Source organism: Hyla sarda, chromosome 11 (genome assembly GCF_029499605.1).
Source record: "Hyla sarda isolate aHylSar1 chromosome 11, aHylSar1.hap1, whole genome shotgun sequence".
NCBI classification, from domain to species: domain Eukaryota; kingdom Metazoa; phylum Chordata; class Amphibia; order Anura; family Hylidae; genus Hyla; species Hyla sarda.
Window position 1 is genome coordinate 95,748,464 of NC_079199.1, and position 27,664 is coordinate 95,776,127.

Below are 27,664 nucleotides of genomic sequence, written 5' to 3' on the forward strand. Positions count from 1 at the left end.
TCCTGCAAGAGGAAGGCATTGATGCTATGGACTGGCCCGCCCATCCCCCAGACCTGAATCCGATTGAGCACATCTGGGACGTCTCGCTCCATCCACCACAGACTGTCCAGGAGTTGGCGGATGCTTTAGTCCAGGTCTGGGAGGACATCCCTCAGGAGACCATCCTCCACCTCATCAGGAGCATGCCCAGGTGTTGTAGGGAGGTCATACGGGCACGTGGAGGCCACACACACTACTGAGCCTCATTGGGACTTGTGTTAAGGACATTACATAAAGTTGGATCATCCTGTAGTGGGGTTTTCCACTGTGATTTTGAGTGTGACTCCATATCCAGACCTCCATGGGTTGATAAATGTGATTTCCATTGATAATTTTTGTGTGATTTTGTTGTCAGCGAATTCAACTATATAAAGTTCATTCATTCAGATCTAGGATGTGTTATCTTAGTGTTCACTTTATTTTTTTTGAGCAGTGTACTTTTATTTCTCCATACAAGTTCTTTTTCTGGTTTTGGCTAAACTACTGACCAAAATATTGCTGTGTGAATGAGACCTAAGGGAAAGCATTGTGTAAAGGCAATATAATGTACCACTTAAAACAGTTAATGCTGCATACTATTCATAGGTAGTTATCTTCGATAGAACTGTGAGTGCATCTGTACAGTCAGCATTGATTGCCACCGAGTAGTCAGTCCATCTTGGCGCCTACATTATATTTCATGTTTAATATTTGCTGAACACAGAGCAATATGGGACATTGTTCCTTATGTTGCATATGAGCTTTAGGGTTATTAAGGTATAGATGTGTGTGTTATAGAAATATAATATACACACACAAATAAATAAAAATATGTGTTTGTATGTAGGTATACTGTGTATATATAAATATATATATTTTTTATATATATATATATTTATATGTGTGTGTATATGTATATATACATTTTTTTTATATATATATATATATATGTGTGTGTGTGTATATTATATATATATATATATATATATATATATATATAAAATAAAAAAATATATACATACACACATATATATACACAAATAAATAAAAATGTGTGTGTATGTATACTGTGCGTGTGTGTGTGTGTGTGTATATATATGTATATATATATATATATATATATATATATATTCAACAGAAGAATACAGCAGCACACTGCCAGCACAAGGATATAGGTGAAACATGAATATGCAGTTAAAACATGGAGAGCTATACAGCTATGGTGTAATAGATGCAAATGTGAAACTATGAAATAGTGAGGCACTTAGCTCGCAAATTTGTCCCCGCCGGCGGTCAAATAGCTTGGACCGTCCCACCGCAATAAGGTGGCCTCATTGGGACGGACCCTACACTGTGTATATGCCTCTGTGTGAACAGTTCAGTAAGCATGGCAGGATCTGGAACATCCAAGACACCTTATATACACACCTGATATAGATAGATAGATAGATAGATAGATAGATAGATATATATATATATATATATATATATATATATATATATAAAATAAAAAACAAATGTGTATATATATATATATATATATATATATATATATATAACATAAAATAACATTTTATTTTACATACTAGGCATATTCTTATGGGCGTTATTTTTTTTTATTTACACATACATATTCCCTAAATATTACTCACATGTTACACATATATCCCTACGTATTCACTGATATGCCCGCCCACCTCATAAATATTCATAGACCATTTGCTCATGTTGGTGCAAAGAAGGCGGGCATATGGTAGCATAGGGGAAGGAGACCATGAAGCTCCTGTATACCGACTCCCTCCTGCATTCTGTGGGGGATATATGCAATGATGAATGTATACAGCCTGGATCTCCTGACCTGGATCACCGATCGGGGTGAGTTATACCTCTTTTTAACCAGCTTCATCCGCACTATAATCCTGTTTATTGGATTTAGTGCTGGTAAACAAGACATTCATTCTCATTTAATGGTTCCAGGATAAGAAAGAAAAAGAAAAAAAAGATGCTTTCTTCCGAAAACAGCGCCATCTCCTGTTCCCAGTTAGTTTGTGGTATTGAAACTCTGTTTCATTGGAGTTGTAATACTGCATACAACCTGAGCACAGGGGTGGCACTGTTTTTGGGAGAAAGCAGCTGTTTATTTTAATTATTTTATTTTTTTAATCTTGGATAACCTATTTAGGCTACGTTTATGCATTGCGATACCTGCGTTACCAGGGCTGGCGTTAGGGCGGGGCAACCTAGGCAATTGCCTGGGGCCCCCATCTCCAAAGGGGCCCCGTGGCAGGAGCGAACTTCATCTTCCAAAGAGCTCCTGTCACTGTGACAGGGGCCCTTTGGAAGATGGAGTCCGCTCAATGAGGACGAGCAGCGGAGGCGGCGTGACACTGTCAGGAGTGCTCACAGTGTCACGCCTCCGATGGTCCTCATTGATAGCTAGTGGGCGGATGGGCGAGCACAGCAGCAGTGATAGGAGGCAGAGGCAAAAGCCGCTCCTTCTATTCACTGTGCTGTACAGAAACAACAAGAGTAGGGTGCAGATACCCCACCCCGTCTTCTCTCTCCCCTCCCCCTCCCCTGTCAGTTCTTACTTGCTCTCCTGACGTTCTAGCTCAGCGACAGCCAGCAAGGCCCCCTACTCCTCCAGATTATGACGCTCCCCTAGCTGCGCCCTGTCACCACAGCACAGACTCAGTGGTGTAAAGCAGACGCAGCGCAGCCTCAGGGAGCGTCAGTCAGCAGAGCCAGGTCAGACTGGTGGTCCAGCAGTATCAGGAACCCAATGGCAGCCAGAGTCAGGGACATTACAGGGTAAGTGTTACAGTAAAAAAAAACACTATACACTAATACATACACACACTGATATCCTAGGTGTCCAATCTGTGTCCCTCCAGCTGTTTGCAAAACTACAATTACCAGCATGTCCAAACAGTCCTTGGCTGTCTGAGCATGCTGGGAGTTGTAGTTTTGCAATAGCTGGAGGGACGCAGACTGGTCCCCTTGGATGTAAGGGTGCGTTCACATGCTGGTAACAAGCAGTGGGTTTCCTGCTGTGGGAAAACCGCTGGGAGTTACGCTGCCATTCATTTCAACAGGTCTGCCAGCAGTCTGCAAATCTGCCACTATTGCGGACTGACCGCAGACCCATTGAAATGAATGGTAGTGTAACTCCCAGCGGATTTCCCACAGCAGGATACTTGTTACCAGCATGTGAACGCATCCGGATACATGTAATAAAATGTCTTAATTACCCCTGATAGTAGTTCCAGTTCCACATATTAATGGCCTATCGCCAGGATAGGCCAACAATATCTGATTGGTGGGGTGCTGAAAGCGATCAGCTGTTCTGTGGAGCTGCCGCAGCTGGATCTGCGCTGTGAACGGGACCAGAAACAAATGGGCCCCATTCACTGTGTAGTGGCCGTGCTGAGTTACTGACGCTCTGCTCTGTATACAGTGAATGGAGTTGTGGTGGCGGATGAGAGGATACTGTCTTGTGGGGGTGTAGGGTAGTTAGGGTGTTGCTGTTCAGGATATTTAAGGGCGCTGTTAACCCTTGTCACTCGTGACGCCAGGGTGAGGGTTAAATACTGTGTTTCTTGATAGACCTATTGCCACCCTTCCCAAGAGCAATAGGTGGTGCAGAAATAAAGGATTGTCCACAACCGCTGTTAACTGAAAACTTGCAGGAACTTTTACTGAAGAATTTCTGTACATGCAGCAATAGTAACAGTCCGGATAACAGAGTCTCTTTGCATATAGCTTGAGCAGCGATTGACAGTCGGTTGGGATCAGATAAGCTCATTTTAGCTTCTGGAGGATTATATAGCAGAGATCCGCTGGATTTAGGGGAGATATTAGGTCCAGTGATCTTGCGGTGAGTAGCGGGGAATTGCTTAGTCTATCCGCTAGGTTAGAGGCCGCAAGGCTTTGGCCTAGTAAATTGTCTTGTAAGCTGCGGAGGTCCTACCTCTTCCAGAGTCAGCAACCCAAGAGAGGGATCAAGATGGCGCGGGTCCCTTATATGGGCAGGGGCCGGCCGCCTTGGATTGGTCCGTAACGACTCACTCACCGTTACAGTGGACTGTGGGTGAACACGTCACAGGAACCTCCAAAGGTCCTGTAGCAAAACCATAGAGTTCTAAACCTAATCACGTGACCCGCAGGTCCTGCTACGCTCCGAACAGGTAGATAACTAAATATATACAAGGGGAAAACTACAAAAGAGGGACCCCGACACCCTAGGGACTCTGACTATGGGGACCTCTATATAGGTAACGTATACAATACGGTACCGGGACACCACAGGGCCATTTGTTTCCGGCCCCATTCACATCGTCGATACAGCTGCGGCAGCTCCGCAAAACAACTGATCGGTTTCAGCATTAAATGCGCCTATATTTTTGGTAGAATATTAAAAAAAATTGGGGCCCCCTTTTTAGGTTTGCCCAGGGCCACACTTTGTCTAAAACCGGCCCTGTGCGTTACCACTATGTTTTTGCCATGTATGACCAAAATTGCGGTAAAATTTGCATAATTTTTACATCAATTTTGAGAAATGCAATTAAAACACAACAAATACAATATCACAATTAAAAGCGTAGCCATATCTATTCAAGCCGCTCACCCGACTGCAGTGTTTCCCAACCAGTGTGCCTCCAGCTGTTGCAAAACTACAACTCCCAGCATGCCCGGACAGCCGTTGGCTGTCCGGGCATGCTGGGAGTTGTAGTTTTGCAACAGCTGGAGGCACACTGATTGGATAGCACTGATTTGATACGTTTGTTGGCAGATGTCAGGGGAGAAAAGAATCTGCCATGTTGAATTCTCTACCCATTGAGAACAAATGCGTACTTTCATTTCTATAGAGGCCCTGGGAGCGGGGGCCGTCAGTCGTACGAGCATTGTGTGTATAGACGGCTTGAGGCTCTGTTCACAATTGCGTTTCCCAAAAAATAAATAATTCAAATCTTCAGAAAATTGTGGTTTATTAAAATCTGATCTCTTTGACCATATAAATTCTGTACATTTCTTACAGTTCTATGTAACCAGACAGCTGATGAAGAAAGATGCTTATGGGAAATTAAATTCTCCTCCTCCTCCTCCTCCTCCTCCAGGAAAGGCAGGGAGATGGTCGTCATCCGGGTAGTAGTTTGCAGGATCCATTGGAGGAAACAGGATTGGAGGTAAAGGCCTATTGGGAATAGGGTCAGGTAGAGGAGGGTATATAGGAAATGGATCGTCTGGGTTAGTGGGGGGTAATTCAGGCCAAAACGGTAGCGGTTTAGGCTGAGGTTTTGGTATATGGAAAGGGATGTTCGGCTTATCTGGAAGGATATAAGGTTTAAAATGAGGGCGATCTGTGATATCGGGGAGGTCTGCAAAGAAACACAAAAGAGGTTAATAGAAACCTATTTATACCTGCATCAGAATCCCTTTGAGATTGGGACATTTTGCTTAGGAGAGAAATAAATTTGCGCCATCTTGCTATGATGCGTAAGGACTACTTGCTATGATGCCTAAGGACTACACAGGCTATAATGCACTGTATACAAAGCAGGTAAAATAGACAAGGGCATCTGCTGTCAGGTTCCTTTTAAGAGGTACTCCGCCCCTAGACATCTTATCCCCTTTCCAAAGGATAGGGGATAAGATGTCTGATAGCAGGGGTCCCGCCGCTGGGGACCCCCATGATCTCCCTGTTGCACCCGACATTTTTTTTAGACCGTAGGGTGCAGCGCCGAAGGCTCGTGATGTCACGGCTGATCACGCCCTCCTCCCATACACTTGCATTGAGTGGGCGTGGCCGTGACATCATGAGCGGGGCGTGAGTGTGACGTCATGAGCCTCCGCCCCCGCATTGTCAGTCATCCAGCAAGGAGCGAAGTTTGTTCCGTGCACCGGATGCCTGGGGTGCCGCAGGCGAGATCTCGGGGGTCCCGCCATCCTTTGGATAGGGGATAAGATGTCTGATCTCGGGGGTCCCGCCATCCTTTGGATAGGGGATAAGATGTCTGATCTCGGGGGTCCCGCCATCCTTTGGATAGGGGATAAGATGTCTGATCACGGGGGTCCCGCAGCTGGGACCCTGCGATATCCCTACAGCACCCGGCATTCGTATAGAACGCCGGTTTCGGCACCGGAGGCTCGTGACATCATGGCCACGCCCTCTCATGCTGTCACAGGCCACGCCCCTCAATGCAAGTCTATGGAAGGAGGCCCTTTAAATTGTTTTATGTTAGACATTAAAAAAAAAAAAAAAAAAAAAAAAAAACCTACTCACCTACAGCTGCTGCCCCCAATGCCATCTGATCCCCCACTCATCAGCTCTTCTTCCTGCTTCTGATACTCAGAGCAGGACCTGCCTACTGCCAATCACTGGCTGCAGCCGTGTCCCATCTTGACTAGTGATTGGCTGAGCAGCCAGGTCCTGCTCACAGTGCTTGTCTCTGAAGAAGACTGGAGATCGAGGTACTGGATGAAGCTTTGGAGCTTTGGGGGGATCAGGGTTTGGTAAGTATGATTTTTTTTTTCTCCTCTACTTTTAATGGGCCCCAATACCATATTATTTTTAATATATGAGCCAGAAAACCCTGAACGCTGGGTGCGGGCTGTGGGGGTCGTGATGTCACAGCCACACCCCCTCGTGACTTCACGCACGCCCTCTCAATGCAAGTCTATGGGAGGGGGCGTGACGGCCGTCACGCCCCCTCCCATAGACTTGCATTGAGACAGCGTGGCGTGTCTGCATAAGTGGGCGTGGCCATAACGTCACAACCCCTGCAGCCTGCACGCAGCGTTCGGAACTAAATTTTCCAAATGCTGGGACAGTAAAGGGTTACTCCCATGGAGAACTTTTTTTTTTTTTTTTTTTTTTAAATCAACTGGCTCCAGAAAGTTAAACAGTTTTGTAAATCACTTCTATTAAAAAAAATCTTAATCCTTCCAGTACTTTTTAGGGGCTGTATACTAAAGAGAAATCCAAAAAAAAGAAATGCATTTCCTCTGATGTCATGACCACAGTGCTCTCTGCTGACCTCTGCTGTCCATTTTAGGAACTGTCCAGAGCAGGAGAAAATCCCCCATAGCAAACATATGCTGCTCTGGACAGTTCCTAAAATGGACAGCAGAGGTCAGCAGAGAGCACTGTGGTCATGACATCAGAGGAAATGCATTTCTTTTTTGGGATTTCTCTTTAGTATACAGCCCCTAAAAAGTACTGGAAGGATTAAGATTTTTTAATAGAAGTGATTTACAAATCTGTTTAACTTTCTGGCACCAGTTGATTTAAAAAATAAAAAGTTTTCCACCTGAGTACCCCTTTAAGCCACTATAAACCCTTTCCATCTGTAAATGAGCGCAGCCTACCATCACAGACCAACATAATCTTTTCATACAGATCTATCTACATCAAAGTTCTTTCTTTTTCTTCACCAGATCTTCCGCCCTCCTTCCCTTCACTAGTAATATACCGTTTGTATATAGCAATGTATGTGTCCTTACCTCTTATGATCTTCATACACATCTTCGTGCATCCATTGAAACAGCACATCTCGTTCCAGCCGCATTCACTGTCGCTTGAACACCCTGGATCCATTCTAGAAAGGCAGTGAACGCCGTGCACATAGGGAGGACATCTCCCTGCAGACAAAATATTGTATTTTTGAGAAAACATAAAATTTTAACAATTATTTCGCAACAAAATGTACACGAAACATGTTTTAAAAGGGGTACTCCGGTGAAAACCTTTTTTCTTTTAAATCAACTGGTGGCAGAAATTTAAACATATTTGTAAATTACTTCTATTAAAAAAAAGCTTAATCCTTCCAGTACTTATTAGCTGCTGAATGCTACAGAGGAAATTCCTTTCTTTTTGAAACACTGATGACATCACGAGCACAGTGCTCTCTGCTGACATCTCTGTCCATTTTAGCAACCATGCATAGCAGATGTATGCTAAGGGCAGCATGGTGGCTCAGTGGTTAGTACTGCTGCCTTGCAGTGCTGGGGACTTGGGTTCAAATCCCACTAAGGACAACAATAAATAAAGCGTTATTATTATTATTATTATAATGTTAGCAAAGAGAACTGTGCTCGTGATGTCATCAGAGAGCATTCCAAAAAGAAAATAATTTCCTCTGTAGTATTCAGCAGCTAATAAGTACAGGAAGGATTAAGATTTTTTAATAGAAGTAATTTACAAATATGTTTAACTTTCTGCCACCAGTTGATTTAAAAGAAAAAAGGTTTTCACCGGAGTACCCCTTTAACTAGAGATGAGCGAACTTACAGTAAATTCGATTCGTCACGAACTTCTCGGCTCGGCAGTTGATGACTTTTCCTGCGTAAATTAGTTCAGCTTTCCGATGCTCCGGTGGGCTGGAAAAGGTGGATACAGTCCTAGGAAAGAGTCTCCTGGGACTGTATCCACCTTTTCCAGCCCACGGGAGCACCGGAAAGCTGAACTAATTTATGCAGCAAAAGTCATCAACTGCCCAGCCGAGAAGTTCGTGACGAATCGAATTTACTGTAAGTTTGCTCATCTCTAGTTTTAACCATATAGAGGGACATTTATCAATGTTTGCTTATGTATCCTTTTTTTTTAGTAATTTTTTTCTTTATTATTTTTTTGCTTATGTGCGACTTATTTATCAACTGCTTCCAGCCTGTTGCTAATTTTCTTTCACGTAAGCAATTTCTTCTTTTTTTACTTTGGTTTTAGCTTTTTCTGCTCCATGTTTGAACTGGAGTAAATTTAGTCAATTTTTAACCTTGTTGCAACTTTTTTTTTTGCGCAGTTGCGACTCTCGCAGTTAATAAATACCTGACTACCCATAGTCCATTTTAAAATTATTACTACGTAGTTAGGTTTTGGAAAACTTGCTTTTCTCGCTTTCCAGTCAAAATGTCGCACGAAAAATCGCGTAGTCGCAGGTGCAAAATTTTTGCCACATTTTTAGTAAAAATGACTTTTTACTGATTTTTTTTTCATGTAATGACACTTCATTTATAGTTTTAAATACACATATATGCATCAAATACCCAGCGTATACACTGGGTGTGACCCTACCCTTAAAGGGGTGCTCTGGAGGTAAACAAAAATTTTTTTTAAATCAATTGGTGCCAGAAAGTTATGCAGATTTGTAAATTACTTCTATATAAAAATCTTAATCCTTCCAGTACTTATCAGGAAGTTGTGTAGTTCTTTCCAGTCTGACCACAGTGCTCTCTGCTGACACCTCTGTACATGTCAGGAACTGTCCAAAGCAGGAGCAAATCCCCATAGCAAACGTCTCCTGCTCTGGACAGTTCCTGACACGGACAGAGGTGTCAGCAGAGAGCACTGTGGTCAGACTGGAAAGAACTACACAACAAACAGTAGCTGATAAGTACTGGAAGGATTAATATTTTGTAATAGAAGTTGATTTGAAACCCTTTTTTTTTTTTTGGCCAGAGTACCCCATAGTATAAAGCTGCCTCCGTATTTCATGTCCTATATGGAATTGTGCTAAAGTTATAAGCAGCTACAGTGTATGACAGTGTTTCCCAATCAGGGTTGCAAAACTACAGCACGTCACCACCCCCACCCGAAGCGGGGGCCACCACTTCCCCTCCAAATCTCTATGGGAGAGCCGTTCGGCATAGATATATATGAGGGGGGCGTGGCGGCCACCGCTTCAGGCGGGGGTGGTGACGCGCTGCTTCAGGGGAGAGAGGGGGCTCCATACAGGGCTCAGACCCCCGCAATCCTGCGGAAAGGGGATTTTTAGTTTTTTTTGTTTTTTTTGCCTGAGACTACTTCTTACTTCTTTAATTCCCTTTCTTTATCTCCGTGCAGCATGGCTGTCACGCCCATAGGCATGAGTGAAGGGTGCGTGGCGTGACATCACAACTACCGCTTTTAGAATGGCGGGGTGGGGTGGGGGAGGGGACCCACACGATCAGAGTATAAGAAAGTATAAGGCCTTAGGTTTGAGTACCCCTTTAATGATCCCTGGTTAGGGATCTTGTGTTGTTTACCTCAGTGTTTTCCAACCAGGGTGCCTCCAGCTGTTGCAAAACTACAACTCCCAGCATGCCTGGACAGCCTCTGGCTGTCCAGGCATGCTGGGAGTTGTAGTTTTACAACAGCTGGAGGCACGCTGGTTGGAAAACACTGGTTTACCTGTTATCAATAGCGTTATTATTCTCCACCAAAACTTACAGCTGGCACAATGCAGTCAGGCAGGGAACGTTCTCCTGGCACTGACTAAACCCAGACTGGTCCATCAGATGCCATATACAGAAATGTGATCCGTCACTCCAAAGAATATATATATCCTCTGCTCCAGAATCCACTGGTGGCACTTAAAGGGGAACTCCGGTGGAATTTTTTTTTTTTTTTTTTGACAAATCAACTGGTGCCAGAAAGGTAAACAGATTTGTAAATGACTTCTATTAAAAAATCTTAATCCTTCTAGTACATATTAGCTGCTATATAAAACAGAGAAATTTGTGAATTTCTTTTCTGCCTGACAACAGTGCTCTCTGCTGACACCTCTGTCCGTGTCAGGAACTGCCCAGATTAGAAGCAAATCCCCATAGAAAACCTCCTGCTCTGGACAGTTCCTGACACGGACAGAGGTGTCAGCAGAGAGCACTGTTGTCAGGCTGAAAAGAACTTCACAAATTTCTCTGTAGTATATCTGTAGTATACAGCAGCTGATAAGTACTGGGAGGATTAAGATTTTTAAATAGAAGTAATTTACAAATCTGTTTAACTTTCTGGCACCAGTTGTCAAAAAAAATAAAAAAATTCCACCGGAGTTCCCCTTTAAAGGGGTGCTCTGGTGGAAAACATTTGTTTTCTTTCTTTTAATTAACTGGTGCCAGAACGCTAAACAGATTTGTAAATTACTTCTATTTCAAAATCTTAATTCTTCCAGTACTTATCAGCTGCTGTATACTACAGAGGAAGTTTTTTTCTTTTTGAATTTCCTTTCTGTCTGACCACAGTGCTCTCTGCTGACACCTCTGTCCATTTTAGGAACCGTCCAGAGCAGGAGAGGTTTGCTATGGGGATTTGTTCCTACTCTGGACAGTTCTTGACATGGACAGAGGTGTCAGCAGAGAGCACTGTGGTCAGACAGAAAAGAAAATTCAAAAAGAAAAGAACTTCCTGTGGAGCGTACAGCAGCTTATAAGTACTGGAAGGATTAAGATTTTTTTCTAAATAAAAGTCATTGACAAATCGGTATAATTTTCTGGCACCAGAAAAGCAGAGTACCCCTTTAACATGGCTCCATCTGACGCTTGGCATTGTGCTTGGTGATGTAAGGCTGGCATGCAGCAGTTCAGCCATGGAAACCCATGCTATGTAGCTCCCGGCGGGTACAGCTGTTGTGTTGATTCTAATATTTGGTCCCGGCAGTTATGGAGTCCACAGAGCGTTGGCGACTTTTATGCACTATACGCTTAAAGGGGTACTCCGGTAGAAAACCGGTTTGTAAATTACTTCTATTAAAAAAATCTTAATCCTTCCAGTACTTATTAGCTGCTGAATACTACAGAGGAAATTATTTTCTTTTTGGAACAGAGCTCTCTGCTGACATCGCGAGCACAGTGCTCTCTGCTGACATCTCTGTCCATTTTAGGAACTGTCCAGAGCAGCCTATGTTTGCTATGGGGGATTTTCTCCTACTCTGAACAGTTCTTAAAATGCACAGAGATGTCAGCAGAGAGCACTGTGCTCGTGATGTCAGCAGAGAGCTCTGTGTTCCAAATAGAAAAGAATTTCCTCCTGTAGTATTCAGCAGCTAATACATACTGGAAGGATTAAGATTTTTTAATAGAAGTAATTTACAAATCAAGTAATTTACAAACTTTCTGGCACCAGTTGATTTAAGAAAAAAAAAAAAAAGTTTTCCACCGGAGTACCCCTTTAAGCACTTAGTGTCCATTTTATAATCTGACTTGTTACAGTATGGCGCTGGTATCAGGGAGCACTATAGGCCGACCCATTCTTTCACAAATGTCTGTGCAGGTGACTGCATTGGTCGGCGCTGGATACTATACACCTGTGTCAATGGGACTGAATAATACCTGGATTGAGTGATAAAAAGGTGGGGCCCAGTACTTGTGTTCATTCATTGTATGGAGCCCAACCCATTGTAATCTGGCACGTATAATTATAGGCCATGCCCAAATCATAGCTTATATTCCAGGTGAGTCACAGCTACACATAATGCAAGATCTTGTGTAACCAGCGACTCTGTAATCTGCACATGAGCCTCATATTGTTCTCTATGCAAAACACACTTCATTATCATAAGGGACACTATTTAAAGAGGTACTCCACTGACTAGAATGGAACAAAATGTCCCGAACACTGTTTTCGTGCTGCGGGGGTCGACCACGCCCCCTTGTGCCATCTCGGCCATGCCCCCTCAATGCAAGTCTATGGGAGGGGGCGTGACGGCCGTCACGCCCCCTCCCATAGACTTGCATTGAGGGGGTGTGGCCCACCCCCGCAGCGCAAAAACAGCGTACGAAACATTTAGTTCCATGCTGGCCAGTGAATTACCCCTTTAAAGGAGTAACCCTTGTTTTTTTTTTAAATCAACTGGTGCCGGAAAGTTAAACAGATTTGTAAATGACTTCTATTAAAAAATTCTTAATCCTTCCAGTACTTATTAGCGGCTGTATGCTACAGAGGAAATTCTTTTCTTTTTGGATTTCTTTTCCGTCACGACCTCAGTGCTCTCTGCTGACACCTGTCCATTTTAGGAAATGTCCAGAGCAGGATATGTTTGCTATGGGGATTTCCTCCTGATATGGACAGAGACGTCAGCAGAGAGCACTGTGGTTGTGACAGATAAGAAATAAAAAAAGAAGATAATTGGATTAAGACTTTTTTTAATAGAAGTAATTTACAAATACGTTTAACTTTTTTGGCATTAGTTGATTTAAAAAAAAAAATAAATAAAAGTTTTCCACTGAGTACCCCTTTAAGGGTGTATTCACACGTACAGTTTGTGCAGGATTTGAGGCTGCAGATTTTATGCTTTGTTTAGTCATTTAGCTTACATTAAACTGTGGGCATCAAATACGCGCAGAATACTGTAAGTGTGAACACCGGCTATGGCCATCTACCGGTGCCAAGCCACATTCTCCACTGTAGGGTCCAGGCTTCCTCTTCTGGACTCACTTCTGACGCTTCTACTATTGCTGCAATTCCTGCTTTGCCCTCTAGGAGCCATGCGCGAGCACTGGCTGTAACTTAAAGGGTCAGTGTGTTTTTCTAAAGTTTCCCCCACCAATCCCTGTCTGGCACCACATATATATAAGGTTGCTCCACCCATCTCCTGGTGCTCCAGTTTCCTGCCTGTCTGATGCCGCTGTACCTTGCCGATTCTCCGGGATAGGGGATAAGATGTCTGATACTGGGGGTCCCGCCATGATCTCCCTGTTGCACCCGGCATTTGTTTAGAGTGTCGGGTGCAGCGCCGAAGGCAGGGCGTGACGTTATGAGCCTCCGCCCCCGAAGTTCGCTCTGTGCTCCGGTGCACCGGATGCCTGGGGTGCTGCAACCGAGATCGCAGGTGTCCCGCCATCCTTTGGATAGGGGATAAGATGTCTAGGTGCGGAGTACCCCTTTAAAGACTGGATACCTTTGACTTCTTTACAGCCTTCTCTCCCTGCTTGACTCTCTTAGAAAAGTGTCAACCAAACCTGCTAAATCGGTCAGCCATCAAATGTGTATGGTGGCCTCCTGACTGTTACCTGATGGCAGATGTTCAGGGGGAAAAGGGTTGGGCATGTTAGACTTTAACTGCCTGATCATTTTGTTCTCGCCTCTCCCCTGTAAGAATAACGAGACAACCTTGGACATGTATGGGGGGGATCGGGAAAGGCAACGTTCAGTTAACAGCTATCTTGTGTGTATGGCCAGCTTTACATTGAGAGAAGAGAGGGATAGACAGAAAAATAGATCACTCCTGAGCCAACAGCACCGAGGAGCATTTAGCTATCAGATCTATGTTAGATGCAGCAGCACATCCAGCTATGTACAGGAGTTACACAGACTCTACAGCAGCAACATAATAGGAAAATTGTAACAAAGACCATTTAGAAAGTTGACTAATTTTGCATTTAGGGGCAAACAATAAATTACAATTCTGCCCAAAAGTGTACATATGCTTTAAAGAGGATTTTTCTTCAACTATCCCCAGTAATTATTAGAAGAGATGTTTGAAGTCCTCCATTGAGAAGTTACAATGGAGTGGTGGTTGAACATGCATGCTGCCATGCTATTTAAGATTCAATAAGACTGATGGAAACAGCACCATTTCGATTTTGCATATTTCCGTTTTGCATTCATACTTACAGTGACCAATGTTGTTATACACACCCTCTTCCTGACTCTCTGTCACTTAGCCAATCATAATGTAGATTGTCTGAAGCCGGACATGAACATTACTGTAAAAAGCCTCAGAAAAGTGCTGGACAGATGTTTATAACATTACAAATTAAAGATCCTACTGTTTACACAGTGCTGCCTCCTGAATGTAATTCCCTTTCTCCTTTCCATCTCTTATCATAATCACCATCAGCAATTCACTGCTTATACAAGGGATGCTTTTGTGGTGTAACTCGTTCCTTGCTGTGATCCTTATGACTCTTTTACCATTTGTTTTCCTTTCAGCCCACATAGCACCTTGCAAACCCAATTTTTCAGTAACCTCCTTCTCTCCCCTTTGGGGCCAATTACAAAAGTTATCTATTTGGCATAATGAATCAAATATTATAAATCATGTTTAATCACAGTGCCCATTTAAGGACATCGGTGTCAGGGAACCACCAGTAATGGCGGACACCTGCGCTATTTCTATTAATCCCTCTGCTGCTGTGATCAACACTAAATACTGCATCTGTGGAAATTCAGCACTGCTAACAGCACGACAGCAGGGATCAGACCAGCCAATATGGCAGACTGAGGTCTCCTCACCTGCTCTGGCCGTCATTGCGGGGTCTTCTTCTCTGGTCTGCTGATATTACTGATCAGTGCATTGCCTATTCATAACACTGATCAGTTTTAACAATCTAATGACTGCTATAAATAGTCCCTTATGGGGACACAAAAAAATGTAACAAAAAAAAAAAGTCCCTCCCCAAATAAAAATGTAAATCACCCCTTTTTCCCCATTTAACCCAAAAAAGCTTTAAAAAAATAAAAATCAACAAGTATATTTGGTATCTGCCCGTGCCTAAATGTCCGAACTATTAAAATATGATGTTAATGATCCCGTACGGTGAACGGCGTAAACGTAAAAAAAAAAAAAAAATCACATCACAATCCAAAATACTGTAATAAAAAACAATTTTAAAGTCACACATATATACACAGCGGTGGTACCAAAAGAAACTAGAGATCATGGTGCAAGAAATAAGAGCTCATACAGCCCCGTATACGAAAAAAATAAGAAAGTTATAGGGGTCACAATAGGGCAATTTTAAGCATATTTATTTTGTTAAAAAAAAGTTGACACTTTTTTTTTTTTATAAAGTAGTACAGTAATAGAAAAGCGTACAATGATGGGTATCATTTTAATCGTATTGACCCCCATAATAAAGAGAACATGTCAGTGTTACCATAAAGTGCACTGTGTAAAAACGAAACCCTCCAAAAGCTGCAAAATTGCGTTTTTTCTCTCAATAATAATAATCTTTTGGTTACGCCGTACATTTTTGTGGTTAAATAAAAGGTGTCATTGCAAAGTACAATGGGTGGCGCGAAAAAAACAAACCATCAAATGGGTCTGTAGGTGAAAAAATAAGAGTTATGGCTCTCAGAAGGCGAAGAGGAAAAAAAGGAAACGCAGAAATAAAATTGCGTCCTCAAGGGGTTAAAATGATAGACCAATCATTTCTTGAGCGGGCATCCGCGCAAAACCAGCAAGGGATCAAATACTTTTTTCCGTCACTTTAGGTAGCTAGAAATGAATATCATTATTGTATCCAGTCTAAACAATGAAAAAATATGTAACAAAAAAATATATGTAAACAAAATAAACATATGTGATATCGCCGCGTGCGTAAATGTCTGAACTATAAAAATATAACGTTAATTAAACCGCACAGTGTATGGCGTACACGTAAACAATTCCAAAATTGCGTATTTTGGTCACTTTGTATACCCTGAAATTTTTTTATAAAAAGCAATCAAAAAGTCCCATCAATAAAAACGGTACTGATGAAAACTTCAGATCACGGCGCGAAAAATGAGCCCTCCTACAGCCCTGGATATAGGGTTCAGAACATGACAATTTTAAACATACAAATTTTGGTGCATGTACCGTATTTTTCGCCGTATAAGACGCACTTTTTCTTCCCCAAAACTGGGGGGGAAAAAGTCGGTGCGTCTTATACGGCGAATACACCCCTATCGCGGCGGTCCCTGCGGCCATCAACGGCCGGGACCCGCGGCTAATACAGGACATTACCGATCGCGGTGATGCCCTGTATTAACCCTTCAGACGCGGCGATCAAAGCTGACCGCCGCGTCTGAAGGGAAAGTGACACTAACCCGGCTGTTCAGTCGGACTGTTCGGGACCGCCGCGATTTCACCGCGGCGGTCCCGAACAGCCCGACTGAATAGCCGGGTTAGTGCTTACAGGACACTGGGAGGGACCTTACCTGCCTCCTCGGTGTCTTCTCCGTTCAGGGATCCCCTGTATGGCCGGCGCTCTCCTTCCTCATTATCACGTCGTCGCGTACGTGCGTCGGCGTGCGTAACGTCGTGATGGCGGCGACGGAGAGCGAGGATACCCAGCCGGCAGCAGAGACGTTCCGGAGCGACGGGGACACGGCGACAGCGATGGAGCGACATCCAGGGCAGCGGTGACGGGTCCGGAGCGGCGGGGACACGTGAGTATTACCTCCTATGCAGTGGTCTTCAATCTGCGAACCTCCAGATGTTGCTAAACTACAACTCCCAGCATGCCCGGACAGCCAACGGCTGTCCGGGCATGCTGGGAGTTGTAGCTTTGCAACATCTGGAGGTCCGCAGGTTGAAGACCACTATTGGGTTCAAAATCTTTATTTTTTTAGATTTTGCAACTATAAATTGGGTGCGTCTTATACGCCGGTGCGTCCTATAGGGCGAAAAATACGGTAGTTATAATTTTTTTTAGATAGTAAAATAAAATAAAACCTAAATAAATTCTGTATCCTTGCGACCATATGGACTTACAGAATAAAGATGAGGTGTCATTTTTACCGAAAAGTGCACTGCGTAGAATCTGAAGCCCCCAAAAATTACAAAATGGCGTTGCTTTTTTTTTGTTTGATTTTTGTTTTTTCAATTTTGCCCCACAAATATTTTTTTCTGGTTTCGCCATAGATTTTGTGGTGAAATGATTGACGTCATTACAAATTTAAATTGGTGGCGCAAAAAAACAAGCCCTCATATGGGTCTGTAGGTGGAAAATTGAAAGTGTTATGATTTTTAGAAGGTGAGGAGGAAAAATCGAAAGTCCAAAGATGAAAAACGGCCGGGAAATGCGTCAATTCTTAATACTACCATTCAAGCCTGTCACATGACAGCAGTGTTTCCCAACCAGGGTGCCTCCAGCTGTTGCAAAACTACAACTCCCAGCATGTTGGACTATATAGTAGTATATAGTATAGGTCAGTGTTTCCCAACCAGGGGTGCCTCCAGCTGTTGCAAAACTACAACTCCCAGCATGTTGGACTATATAGTAGTATATATTATAGGTCAGTGTTTCCCAACCAGGGGTGCCTCCAGCTGTTGCAAAACTACAACTCCCAGCATGTTGGACTATATAGTAGTATATATTATAGGTCAGTGTTTCCCAACCAGGGGTGCCTCCAGCTGTTGCAAAACTACAACTCCCAGCATGTTGGACTATATAGTAGTATATATTATAGGTCAGTGTTTCCCAACCAGGGGAGCCTCCCAGATGTTGCAAAACTACTACACCCAGCATGCCCGGACAGCCGTTGGCTGTCCGGGCATGCTGGGAGTTGTAGTTTTGCAACAGCTGGAGGCAACCTGGTTGGCAGACACTACACTACAGGTAATAACTATGCCTTTAGCTGATTGACTTACCCTCTGGTTTTCTAATAGCAAATCCGCAGGTTGGGTCTATCTCTATGAGGATGGCACATAGTGCCAACAGGACCATCCGACTCGGAGTTGCCATCTTGCTCTCCACGCTTTAAGATTTCATGACTTTATATATATATATACCTGTAATAAGAACAGCAGGGAGTTGTCTTACCATTACTTATATGCTAATTCCCGACAAAGCTCTTCCCTATAAATATTATGCAACAGGTAGAAAGAAAGAAAAACCTGAATATCTAGAGTCTAAAAAAAAATAGACGACTTCTCCATTGTAGGCAAATAAAGGTAAAATTGCTGATCCCAACGTTTTGCTGGGTAAAATTATACGCTATAGCCCTATTAAATACTCCCTATTTCCCTGTAATAAATTCAAATAAGACGTGACAACTATTACTTAAAACATCTGCGTGCTTTCATGGATACACCCTCTGGTTATCGGGGAGCTTAGTTGGTTTGATTGACATTATGTGTAGGGATCACTGATCAGGTGTGGGTTAACAAGGTATGTAAAGCATCTTTCTCTGAGGGCAAAACTGGCACATATAGTGCACTAGTATTAGAGGGGTATTCCAGGAAAAACTTATATTATATATATATATATATATATATATATATATATATATATATCCACTGGCTCCAGAAAGTTAAACAGATTTGTAAATTACTTCTATTAAAAAATCTTAATCCTTTCAATAATTATCAGCTGCTGAAGTTGAGTTGTTGTTTTCTGTCTGGCAACAGTGCTCTCTGCTGACATCTCTGCTTGTCTTGGGAACTGCACAGAGTAGAAGAGGTTTGCTATGGGGATTTGCTTCTACTCCGGACAGTTCCCGAGACAGGGGTCATCAGAGAGCACTTAGACAGAAAAGAACAACTCCACTTCAGCAGCGCATAAGTACTGAAAGAATTAAGATTTTTTAATAGAAGATATTTACAAATCTGTTTAACTTTTTGGAGCCAGTTGATATATAAAAAAATATTTTTTCCTGGATAACCCCTTTAAGGACACAGCCCTTTTCGGCCTTAAAGGGGTTCGTCAGTGAATTTTTTTTTAAAAATAACCTGGTGCCAGAAGGTTAAACAAATTTGTAAATTAAAAGTTGTAGAAATTTGCTCTCAAACTAATACTTTCAAATGGAAAATTGAAGATCGAATAACTTGCAATTCAAAGGGTGTCTTATACATTATAGAATGTGGATGTAAGAAGCAATATATTGGCCGAACCAAAAGGGCCCTCAGAATGAGGATAGCCGAACATCTTAATAATATCAAAAACAAAAACCTGAAACATCCACTGTCTGCACATTTCTCTACAGTTCATAATAGTGACATGTCCTCTCTCTCCTTCACCGGTCTCCAGCTAGTCAAAAAAGATTGGCGAGGGGGTAGTTTCTTACTGAAAATGTCCAAAGCGGAAAGTAAGAAAATATTCGAATTTGCAACATTAGAACCTGGCGGACTCAACTCCAACTTCGAACTCTTTGGATTCTTATAGGGGATGCACTCGGCCCATGGGAACACCCCTATTTGGTCATTAAGGGGGTTGTCCCATGGGCTGACTTCATCCCCTATGAATTCATCTACAACGATGTTATTCAAGTCTTTTTATTATTATTATTATTATTTCATGTTACCCTTATTTTTCTATTTAATTATTTATTTATTTTTTAGTCCTTTCCTTGCATTTCATTTTATTTTATTTCTATTTTTATTTTTATTTATTTTTATTTTATTTTTAATTTTATTATTATTTATATTTATTTTTATCTTTATTCTTATTTTTATTTTTATTTATTTTTATTTTCATTTTTATATTCAATTCTATTTCTATTTTTATTTTTACTTTTATTTTATTTTTATTTTATTTTATTTCTATTAGTATAACTATTTTTATTTTATTTTAATATTTTCACTTTATGTTTATATTTATATTTATCATTATTTTTATTTTTATTTTTAATTTTATTTTTATTTTTATTTTCATTTTTATTTTTGTTTTATTTTATTCTCTTATTTATCTATTTATTTCTAACACACTGTTTGTGATTTAATTCTATTTCTTATCTCTCTTTATTATAAAAAATTCATTTGTTTGGGAAAACGCATTGTTATACTTTTCCAACAGAATTCACACACCACTTTATACTTAGTATTGCTCTCTAGGTGAACCGATCCATTGAATCCATTTATGCTTTTTATTATTATCTATCAATGTGTTAAGGGGTGGGATTTGTGCCTATATAAAACAACTGATGATTTATGGCAACTATCATGACTACTGAGGAAAGGGTTACATTATACAACCCTGAAACGCGTCTAGTCATTATCTACTGGCATAGTAGTACTCGAACTGTGCCTAAACCTTATGGCCAGTTACCTTTTATGAACTGTACCATTATTAGCGCTCTTACTCTGCTACCTACCCGGTTCAGCAGTTCAGATCCATTCCGGTGTAACCATCCTGGTGCAGCCATCCCGGCTCTGACTACAGCTGACGTCAGACGCCGGCAACACGAGGTGAACTTCCAGCCCTCCAGTACATGGTCCTGTCCACCAACTAGCAAAACGGTGAGGAATACCAACTCCAGCGCACGCCAGCGCCAGCAGTCCCCGGATACCACTGCGATCTTCGGCGCCTGCCAGCGCCTTAGCCGACAGCGACTGCCACCGCGCTCAGATTCCACTGGACAAGCCTCACAATTGGAAGCACCGCACAGAGAACTGTGCACACCACGGACACTCAGCCATTGCGGGAACAACACCCATCGCCTGAGTTACCATTTACAGACCGGTAACAATTTCTAATATTACAGACTGATTGCTACTGTATCTAAAAGGGACATATCTACCCTAAATACCCAGAAGAGCAACTCTTTAATATATTTGTATGGTACAGATCTTACTCTGCTATTTTATTATCCTATGCCAGGTTTATAGTTTTAATTACTATTGCCTAAATACATTGTTAGGTTGTCTTTTAATATGTATGTTCTTCTCACAAGGGCCCTGTGAGAAGTGTCGAAATCTTATCTATATTTTATAATAAATGATAATTATTATTGAAGCACGATCCACGTATATCCATTTTATTTACTCACCTAGAAGGTCCGGGCTACATTGTATTTTTTGGTTTTTCCCTTTCTAGCAATTAAGGTATAGTTGCTTGCCCAGTTTGACCTCGGTGCGTAATAGTTGTGAGCTGCACATACCTATATAGTTTTTTCAAATTTGTAAATTACTTCTATTAAAAAATCTTTATCCTTCCTGTAATTATCTGCTGCTGTATGCTCCAGAGGAAGTTGTGTAGTTCTTTCCAGTCTGATTACAGGGCTCTCTGCTGACACCTCTGTCCATGTCAGGAACTGTCCAGAGTAGGAGAGGTTTACTATGGGGATTTGTTCCTGCTCTGGGCACTTCCTGACATGGACAGAGGTGGCAGCAGAGAGCACTGTGGTCAGACTGAAAACAGCAACAAAACTTCCTCTGTATTATACAGCAGCTGATTTGCATCTGTTTAACTTTCTGGCACCAGTTGATATGAAAAAAAATGTTTTCCACTGGAGTTCCCCATAAAGGACACTCATTTTAACATAAAATACATAGCAAAACCAAAAAAATATTATTTGTGTGGGGAAATTGAAAAGAAAAACCCAATTTTTGCTCATTTTGGAGGATTTTGTTTTCACACTGTACACTTTACGGTAAAAATGTCATATTTTCTATATTCTGTGGGGGATGTATTTTGGCAAAAAAGTAGCTTTTTTTTACATTTATGCCATCCACCGTATGGGATCATTAACATTATATTTTGATAGTTTGGATTTTCGCGCACGCACCAATACCAATTTTTTACGCTTTTTTTGATAAAAATGGGAAAAGGGGTCGATTAAAATTTTTTATTGGTTGAGGGGCAAAGGATAGGAGATAAGATGTCTGATCGTGTGGGTCCTGCCGCTTGGGACCCCTGCGATCTCCCTGCTGCACCCAGCATTCATTTAGAGTGTCGGCTGCAGCGCCAGAGACTTGCTTTGAGGGTACGTGGCCATGACGTCACGAGCGGGGCGTGTACGTGACGTCACGAGCCTCCGCCCCGCATTACCATTCATCCTGCATGGAGCAGGAAGTTCGCTCCGTACACCGGATGTCTGGGGTGCCGCAGCCGAGATCAGCAGCCTCGGGACCCACGTGATCAGACATCTTATCCCCTATCATTTGGATAAAGGAGAAGATGTCTAGGGGCGGAGTACCCCTTTAATACCTATTCACAGTATAAATGGTAAATATCTGATCACTGGGGGTCCAATTGGTGAGACCAGAATAATCCTTAGGAGAGGGACTGGCTGTGGGTAGGGTGAATACAATCTATTGTCCCCTGTTATCAACCATTTTAGGTTGTGGAGAAGTGGGGAGAGGTGACTGTAGGACTGGAAAAGATAGTTTGGAAAAAGATGTCATGGCGATTTGGGCCAGATAGAGAGGATGGGGTAAGTGAATTGTTCCCATCAGAGTTGTTACTTGTCAGTTAAGGTTATTTTACATAAGCCGATGGGGGAGGATACTGAGCCTCCACATGGCTTAACTAACTGTGTGACCAGGACGCTTGAAAGATCAGAGGATCATTTGTGTTCCCCTTTCACTTTATAACATTCGGGTGATGTGCGACAGATAACAAGGATTATATTGGCTGTACAAAAGATCCAATCAGTTGACATACGGGCCTGGTTGCCCATTCTTGATCACTGGCCCTTTTGCACAGGGTCATGTGGCAGTGTGGCAAGGAAAGGGTGTATTTCCCTTGCTAACTCTGGAGAATCCACCTGTGGCCTGATTAATGAGGTATCAGGAAGGGAAAGTGTGTTTAAAAGGAAAGAAAACAGAATAGTTGGGGCTCTCCCTTGGAAACAGTATGCTGGCTGTTAGAGGGGGAGACACACGGACCCTGTTTAGGGTAACACGCAGAAGGTGCTGCGAGTGGTCCAAGAAGTGGTGTGAACTGTGAGTAACAGGTTGCAGGAGTCACATGTTTAACTGGCTGAGGGTAGCTCACCAGTTCATAGTCAGGGCATGCTGATATGTGTAGTCAGTGACCAGACGGTCTAGGACTTTATTTTGTTCCTGTTTATGTTTTGTTTTACCTGCAACCTGTGGAAATAAAGCTGGCGAGGAGCCCGACTTGTATGCGGGACTGTGGTCTGTGTTGTTATTGTGAGGAACGTTTCCTGTGGCAAGTGACCAGGACGATCCCAGAGCTAATCCCCAAGGAGGAATCCTTACAGTCAATATTAAAGGGGTACTCCGCCCCTAGACATCTTATCTCTTGTCTAAAGGATAGAGGATAAGATGCTTGAACAAGGGGGTCCCGCCGCTGGGGTCCCCCGCGATCTCCCTGCTGCACCCATTTAGAACGTTGGATGCAGGGCCAGAGGCTCGTGATGTCACGGCCACGCCCCCTTGTGATGTCACAGCCACACCACCTCAATGCAAATCTATGGGAGGGGGTGTGACAGCCCAATCACGCCCCGTCCCATAGACTTGCATTGAGAGGGCGCGGCTGCGACGTCACGAGCCTCCGGCACCGCATCGTCAGTCATCCGACATGGAGTGAAGTTCGCTCTGTGCACCAGATGACTGGCGTGCCGCAGCGGAGATCGCGGGGGGGGGGGGGGTCCCCAGCGGCAGGACATCCGCGATCATACATCTTATCCCCTGTCCCTTGGATAGGGGATAAGATGTCTAGGGACGGAGTACCCCTTTAAGAATTTTCTTTTGTCCAATAATGGGCCTGTGTAAAATGGCCTTTACTCGATGTTATTGTTTCGAAAAGTGAATTATTGGTCCACAACAAAGTGTTATATTTAAGATTATATATGTGCAATTAGATTTTTTTTAAATAAAATAAATGTTGAATATCGAAGACTGTAACAATTGTGCGTAGACAAAAGCAAAAGAAAATCATTATAAAATGTAATACATAAGATGACTTCTAACCCAAGGACAGATATATGAACAAAGGATATAACAAAGTAATCCACAAATCACGGTTCATTTTTATCCCTTCCTAGAACGTTCCGGCCTGATAAACATTTTGCAACAATTTGCACTTTGCATTTTACAGTAGATACAACTTCTCATACGACACCCAACGTCAGGTCCTGCAGGGATCCCAGTGGGACACTGCACATGGAATTGCCACGTTACGATCAATGTTCACTTCCTATTTCATGCTGTAAAGTAAAAACACCAAGAGACATAATGGCTCCCTGGTAGCTTAGACTCCTTCACTGCCCCAAATCTGTCACATCACACATGTCATTGTGTAGATGACATTTCCTCATGGCGGACGTCCAGGTATAACAGTGAGATATATGGGATATCTCCTTGGGATCCGCAGAGTAGAGGTTCTTTCCTTCTAGCTCATCTTGGCACTGCTGTACATTCATCTATATAGAGTGTAGACTATATATGTTATCAGTATTATTATTACAGTGACCCCCCCGACCTACGATGGCCCCGACATACGATCATTTCAACATGCGATGGTCTCTCAGAGGCAGCATCAACATACGATGCTTTTGTATGTCGGGGCCATCGCATAAACGGCTATCCGGCAGCGCAGACTGCTTCAGCTGCCACCGGATAGCCGTTTACGGTGCCCCGTGTGGTCCGCTGACGATCACTTACCTGTCCTCGGGGCTCTGGAGCGTCCTCTTCGAGATCCCCTGCATGGTCAGCGCTCTCCATCGTAGTCATCATGTCCCTGCGCACGCCGTCCCGTCATCCAATAGGAGCGGCGTGCGTAACAACGGGATGGCGGCGACGGAGCGCGAGGATGCCGGTGAAGCAGATTTCTGCTGGCGCGTCGGGGACGCGGCAACAGCGATGGACGGCGACATCCCGGGCAGTGGTGAAGGTCCGGAGCGGCGGGGACAGGTGAGTACAACTTGTCTTCAACCTGCGGACCTCCAGATGTTGCAAAACTACAACACCCAGCATGCCCGGACAGCCGTTGGCTGTCCGGGCATGCCGGGTGTTGTAGTTTTGCAACATCTGGAGGTCCACAGGTTATAGACCACAGTCCTATACTTTACATTGCACGGATCCCTCAACATGCGATAGTTTCAACTAGAGATAATCAAACTTACAGTAAATTCGATTCGTCACGAACTTCTCGGCTCGGCAGTTGATGACTTATCCTGCATAAATTAGTTCAGCTTTCCGGTGCTCCCGTGGGCTGGAAAAGGTGGATACAGTCCTAGGAGACTCTTTCCTAGGAATGTATCCACCTTTTCCAGCCCACCGGAACACCGGAAAGCTGAACTAATTTATGCAGGAAAAGTCATCAACTGCCGAGCCGAGAAGTTCGTGACGAATCGAATTTACTGTAAGTTCGCTCATCTCTAGTTTCAACAAACGATGGTCCGTTTGGAACGGATTACCATCGTATGTTGAGGGACCACTGTATTATTATTATTATTTGTACAGTTCTGCAGGTAATGGGAGAACCTCTAGCCAGTCCACTGTCCCAGATGGGAGCCTGTATAAGACAGTGCTATGTATCCTAGTTGGACCTCCACCAATCTAAGGCTACATTCACACTACCATTGCGCCCCGTCAATTACGCTCTCTCTCTTTTTTTTCTTTTTTTTCTTTTTTTTTTGGGAGTTTGACAGCCGACAGGGCGCAACGGGCAATAACTAGTCCCACTGGACCCCATTATAGTCAATGGGGTCTGTCGGGTGCCGCTATTTTGCAAGCACTATTTTTTCTCTCGCTATTCTCCCCGGTGGTCCTGACGGCCGTCACACTACCGGGTCATAGCGGTAGTGTGAAAGGGGCCTAAAGGCTGCAGTCACACCAGGGTTTCGCAATACAGTTCCCATATACGTTTTCAATTTGAAAACCGTACGGAACCATATTGAAAACCGTATGCATTGAAAACCGTATGCTAAATGATGCATCCGGTTGTGTACTTTTTACGGTTTTGTCCGTTTTTTTTTTCTCCTACCCAAAACCGTAGCCTACCACGTTTTTTTTGTCCGGGTGAAAAACCGTATTGAAACCGTATACGGTTCCTTTTAAAATGGGAGTCAACGAGAACCGTATGTGCGTACGGTTCCATCCGGTTTGCACAGTATGGTTTTTGAGTTTGCACATGCTCAGTGCACACCGAATGGAATGAAAAAACGTATTTTTTAAACTGAGGCAAACCGGACATCATTTTTCAAACCGTATACGGGTTAAAATTTGTACACACGTTTTGATACGGTTTAGTACGGCTTTGATGAAACCGTTTTTCATCAAAAATCTGATACGAGAACTGTATTGCAAAAACGTGGCGTGAATGCAGCCTAATATAGATGGTCCATCCTGAGCATAGGACATCAGTTTTAAGGCTGTGTTCACACAGTGTGTTTTTGTAGCATTTTTTTTTGTTTTGGACGACTTCACCAATCCAAACCGATAATGCTTGTTAAAAATAAAACCGATACCAACATTGTGAATCCAACCGAAAAGCCTTGATAACCCCTTCAATAGTTCTGCCTCATCTGTTTTGGAGGAGACATAATTCATTTGGCCAGCAGGTGGCGCTATCACACAGTGTTACTGATGCTCATATGAAAGAGAAGGAGACTGGAACAGGAGGGTATATAGCTATGGGGTCATAAGCTGCACTGTATATGAGGGACATCGGGCTACATACTATATATTGTTGTGGTGCACCAGATGTGAGAAATAAGTGGACGGCATTTGGGAACTTTATGGGCTCGTTCACACGAGCTGATTTATTTTCGGGTTTCCCGCTGCGTCTTTGAAAGGGGGCAGGCTCTTCGTGGCTGTCCGCAGCAGATTTTCCGCTGCGGAATTTCCGCTGTGGAAAATCCGCCGCAGACCCTTTTGACTTCAATGGGGCATGCGGTGGATTTTCAACCACAGTCAGTAACTGTTGGCCAAAAGTTCATTTGGCTGATGGCCATTTTCCCGATTCCTCATAGACTTAAAGGGGTATTCCAGGAAAAAACCTTTTATATATATATATATATATATATATATATATATATATATATATATATCAACTGGCTCCAGAAAGTTAAACAGATTTGTTAATTACTTCTATTAAAAAATCTTAATCCTTTCAGTACTTATGAGCTTCTGAAGTTAAGGTTGTTCTTTTCTGTCTAAATCCTCTCTGATGACACGTGTCTCGGGAACGGCCCAGTTTAGAAGAGGTTTGCTATGGGGATTTGCTTCTAAACTGGACAGTTCCCGAGACAGGTATCATCAGAGAGCACTTAGACAGAAAAGAACAACCTAAACTTCAGAAGCTCATAAGTACTGAAAGGATTAAGATTTTTCAATAGAAGTAATTTACAAATCTGTTTAACTTTCTGGAGCCAGTTGATATATAAAAAAAAGTTTTTTCCTGGAATACCCCTTTAATCGTTCATGTGTTCTCAATGGAGAAAAGGAGAAGTATGGCGCTGCTCTCCATAAAATCCAACATGTCCAATCCATCTCTC

General features: G+C 42.9%; 1 protein-coding gene across 4 annotated transcripts in view; it reads right to left on the reverse strand.

Annotated features, from left to right (window-relative positions):
* Positions 1 to 4,811: 4,811 nt before the first annotated feature.
* LOC130295604 (uncharacterized) overlaps positions 4,812 to 27,664 on the reverse strand; it is a 44,810-nt gene continuing 21,957 nt past the window's right edge. For 2 of the 4 annotated variants that reach the window (XM_056546468.1, XM_056546469.1), the window contains exons 2-4: positions 18,129 to 18,269; positions 7,522 to 7,659; positions 4,812 to 5,396 (exon numbers count right to left, since the gene is read on the reverse strand). In XM_056546468.1, coding sequence (XP_056402443.1) covers positions 5,092 to 5,396; positions 7,522 to 7,659; positions 18,129 to 18,222 — 537 coding nt within the window. In that variant the 5' untranslated portion in view covers positions 18,223 to 18,269 and the 3' untranslated portion in view covers positions 4,812 to 5,091. The remainder of the gene's footprint in view (positions 5,397 to 7,521; positions 7,660 to 18,128; positions 18,270 to 27,664) is intronic. The other 2 variants (XM_056546467.1, XM_056546466.1) reach the window with 2 other exon arrangements.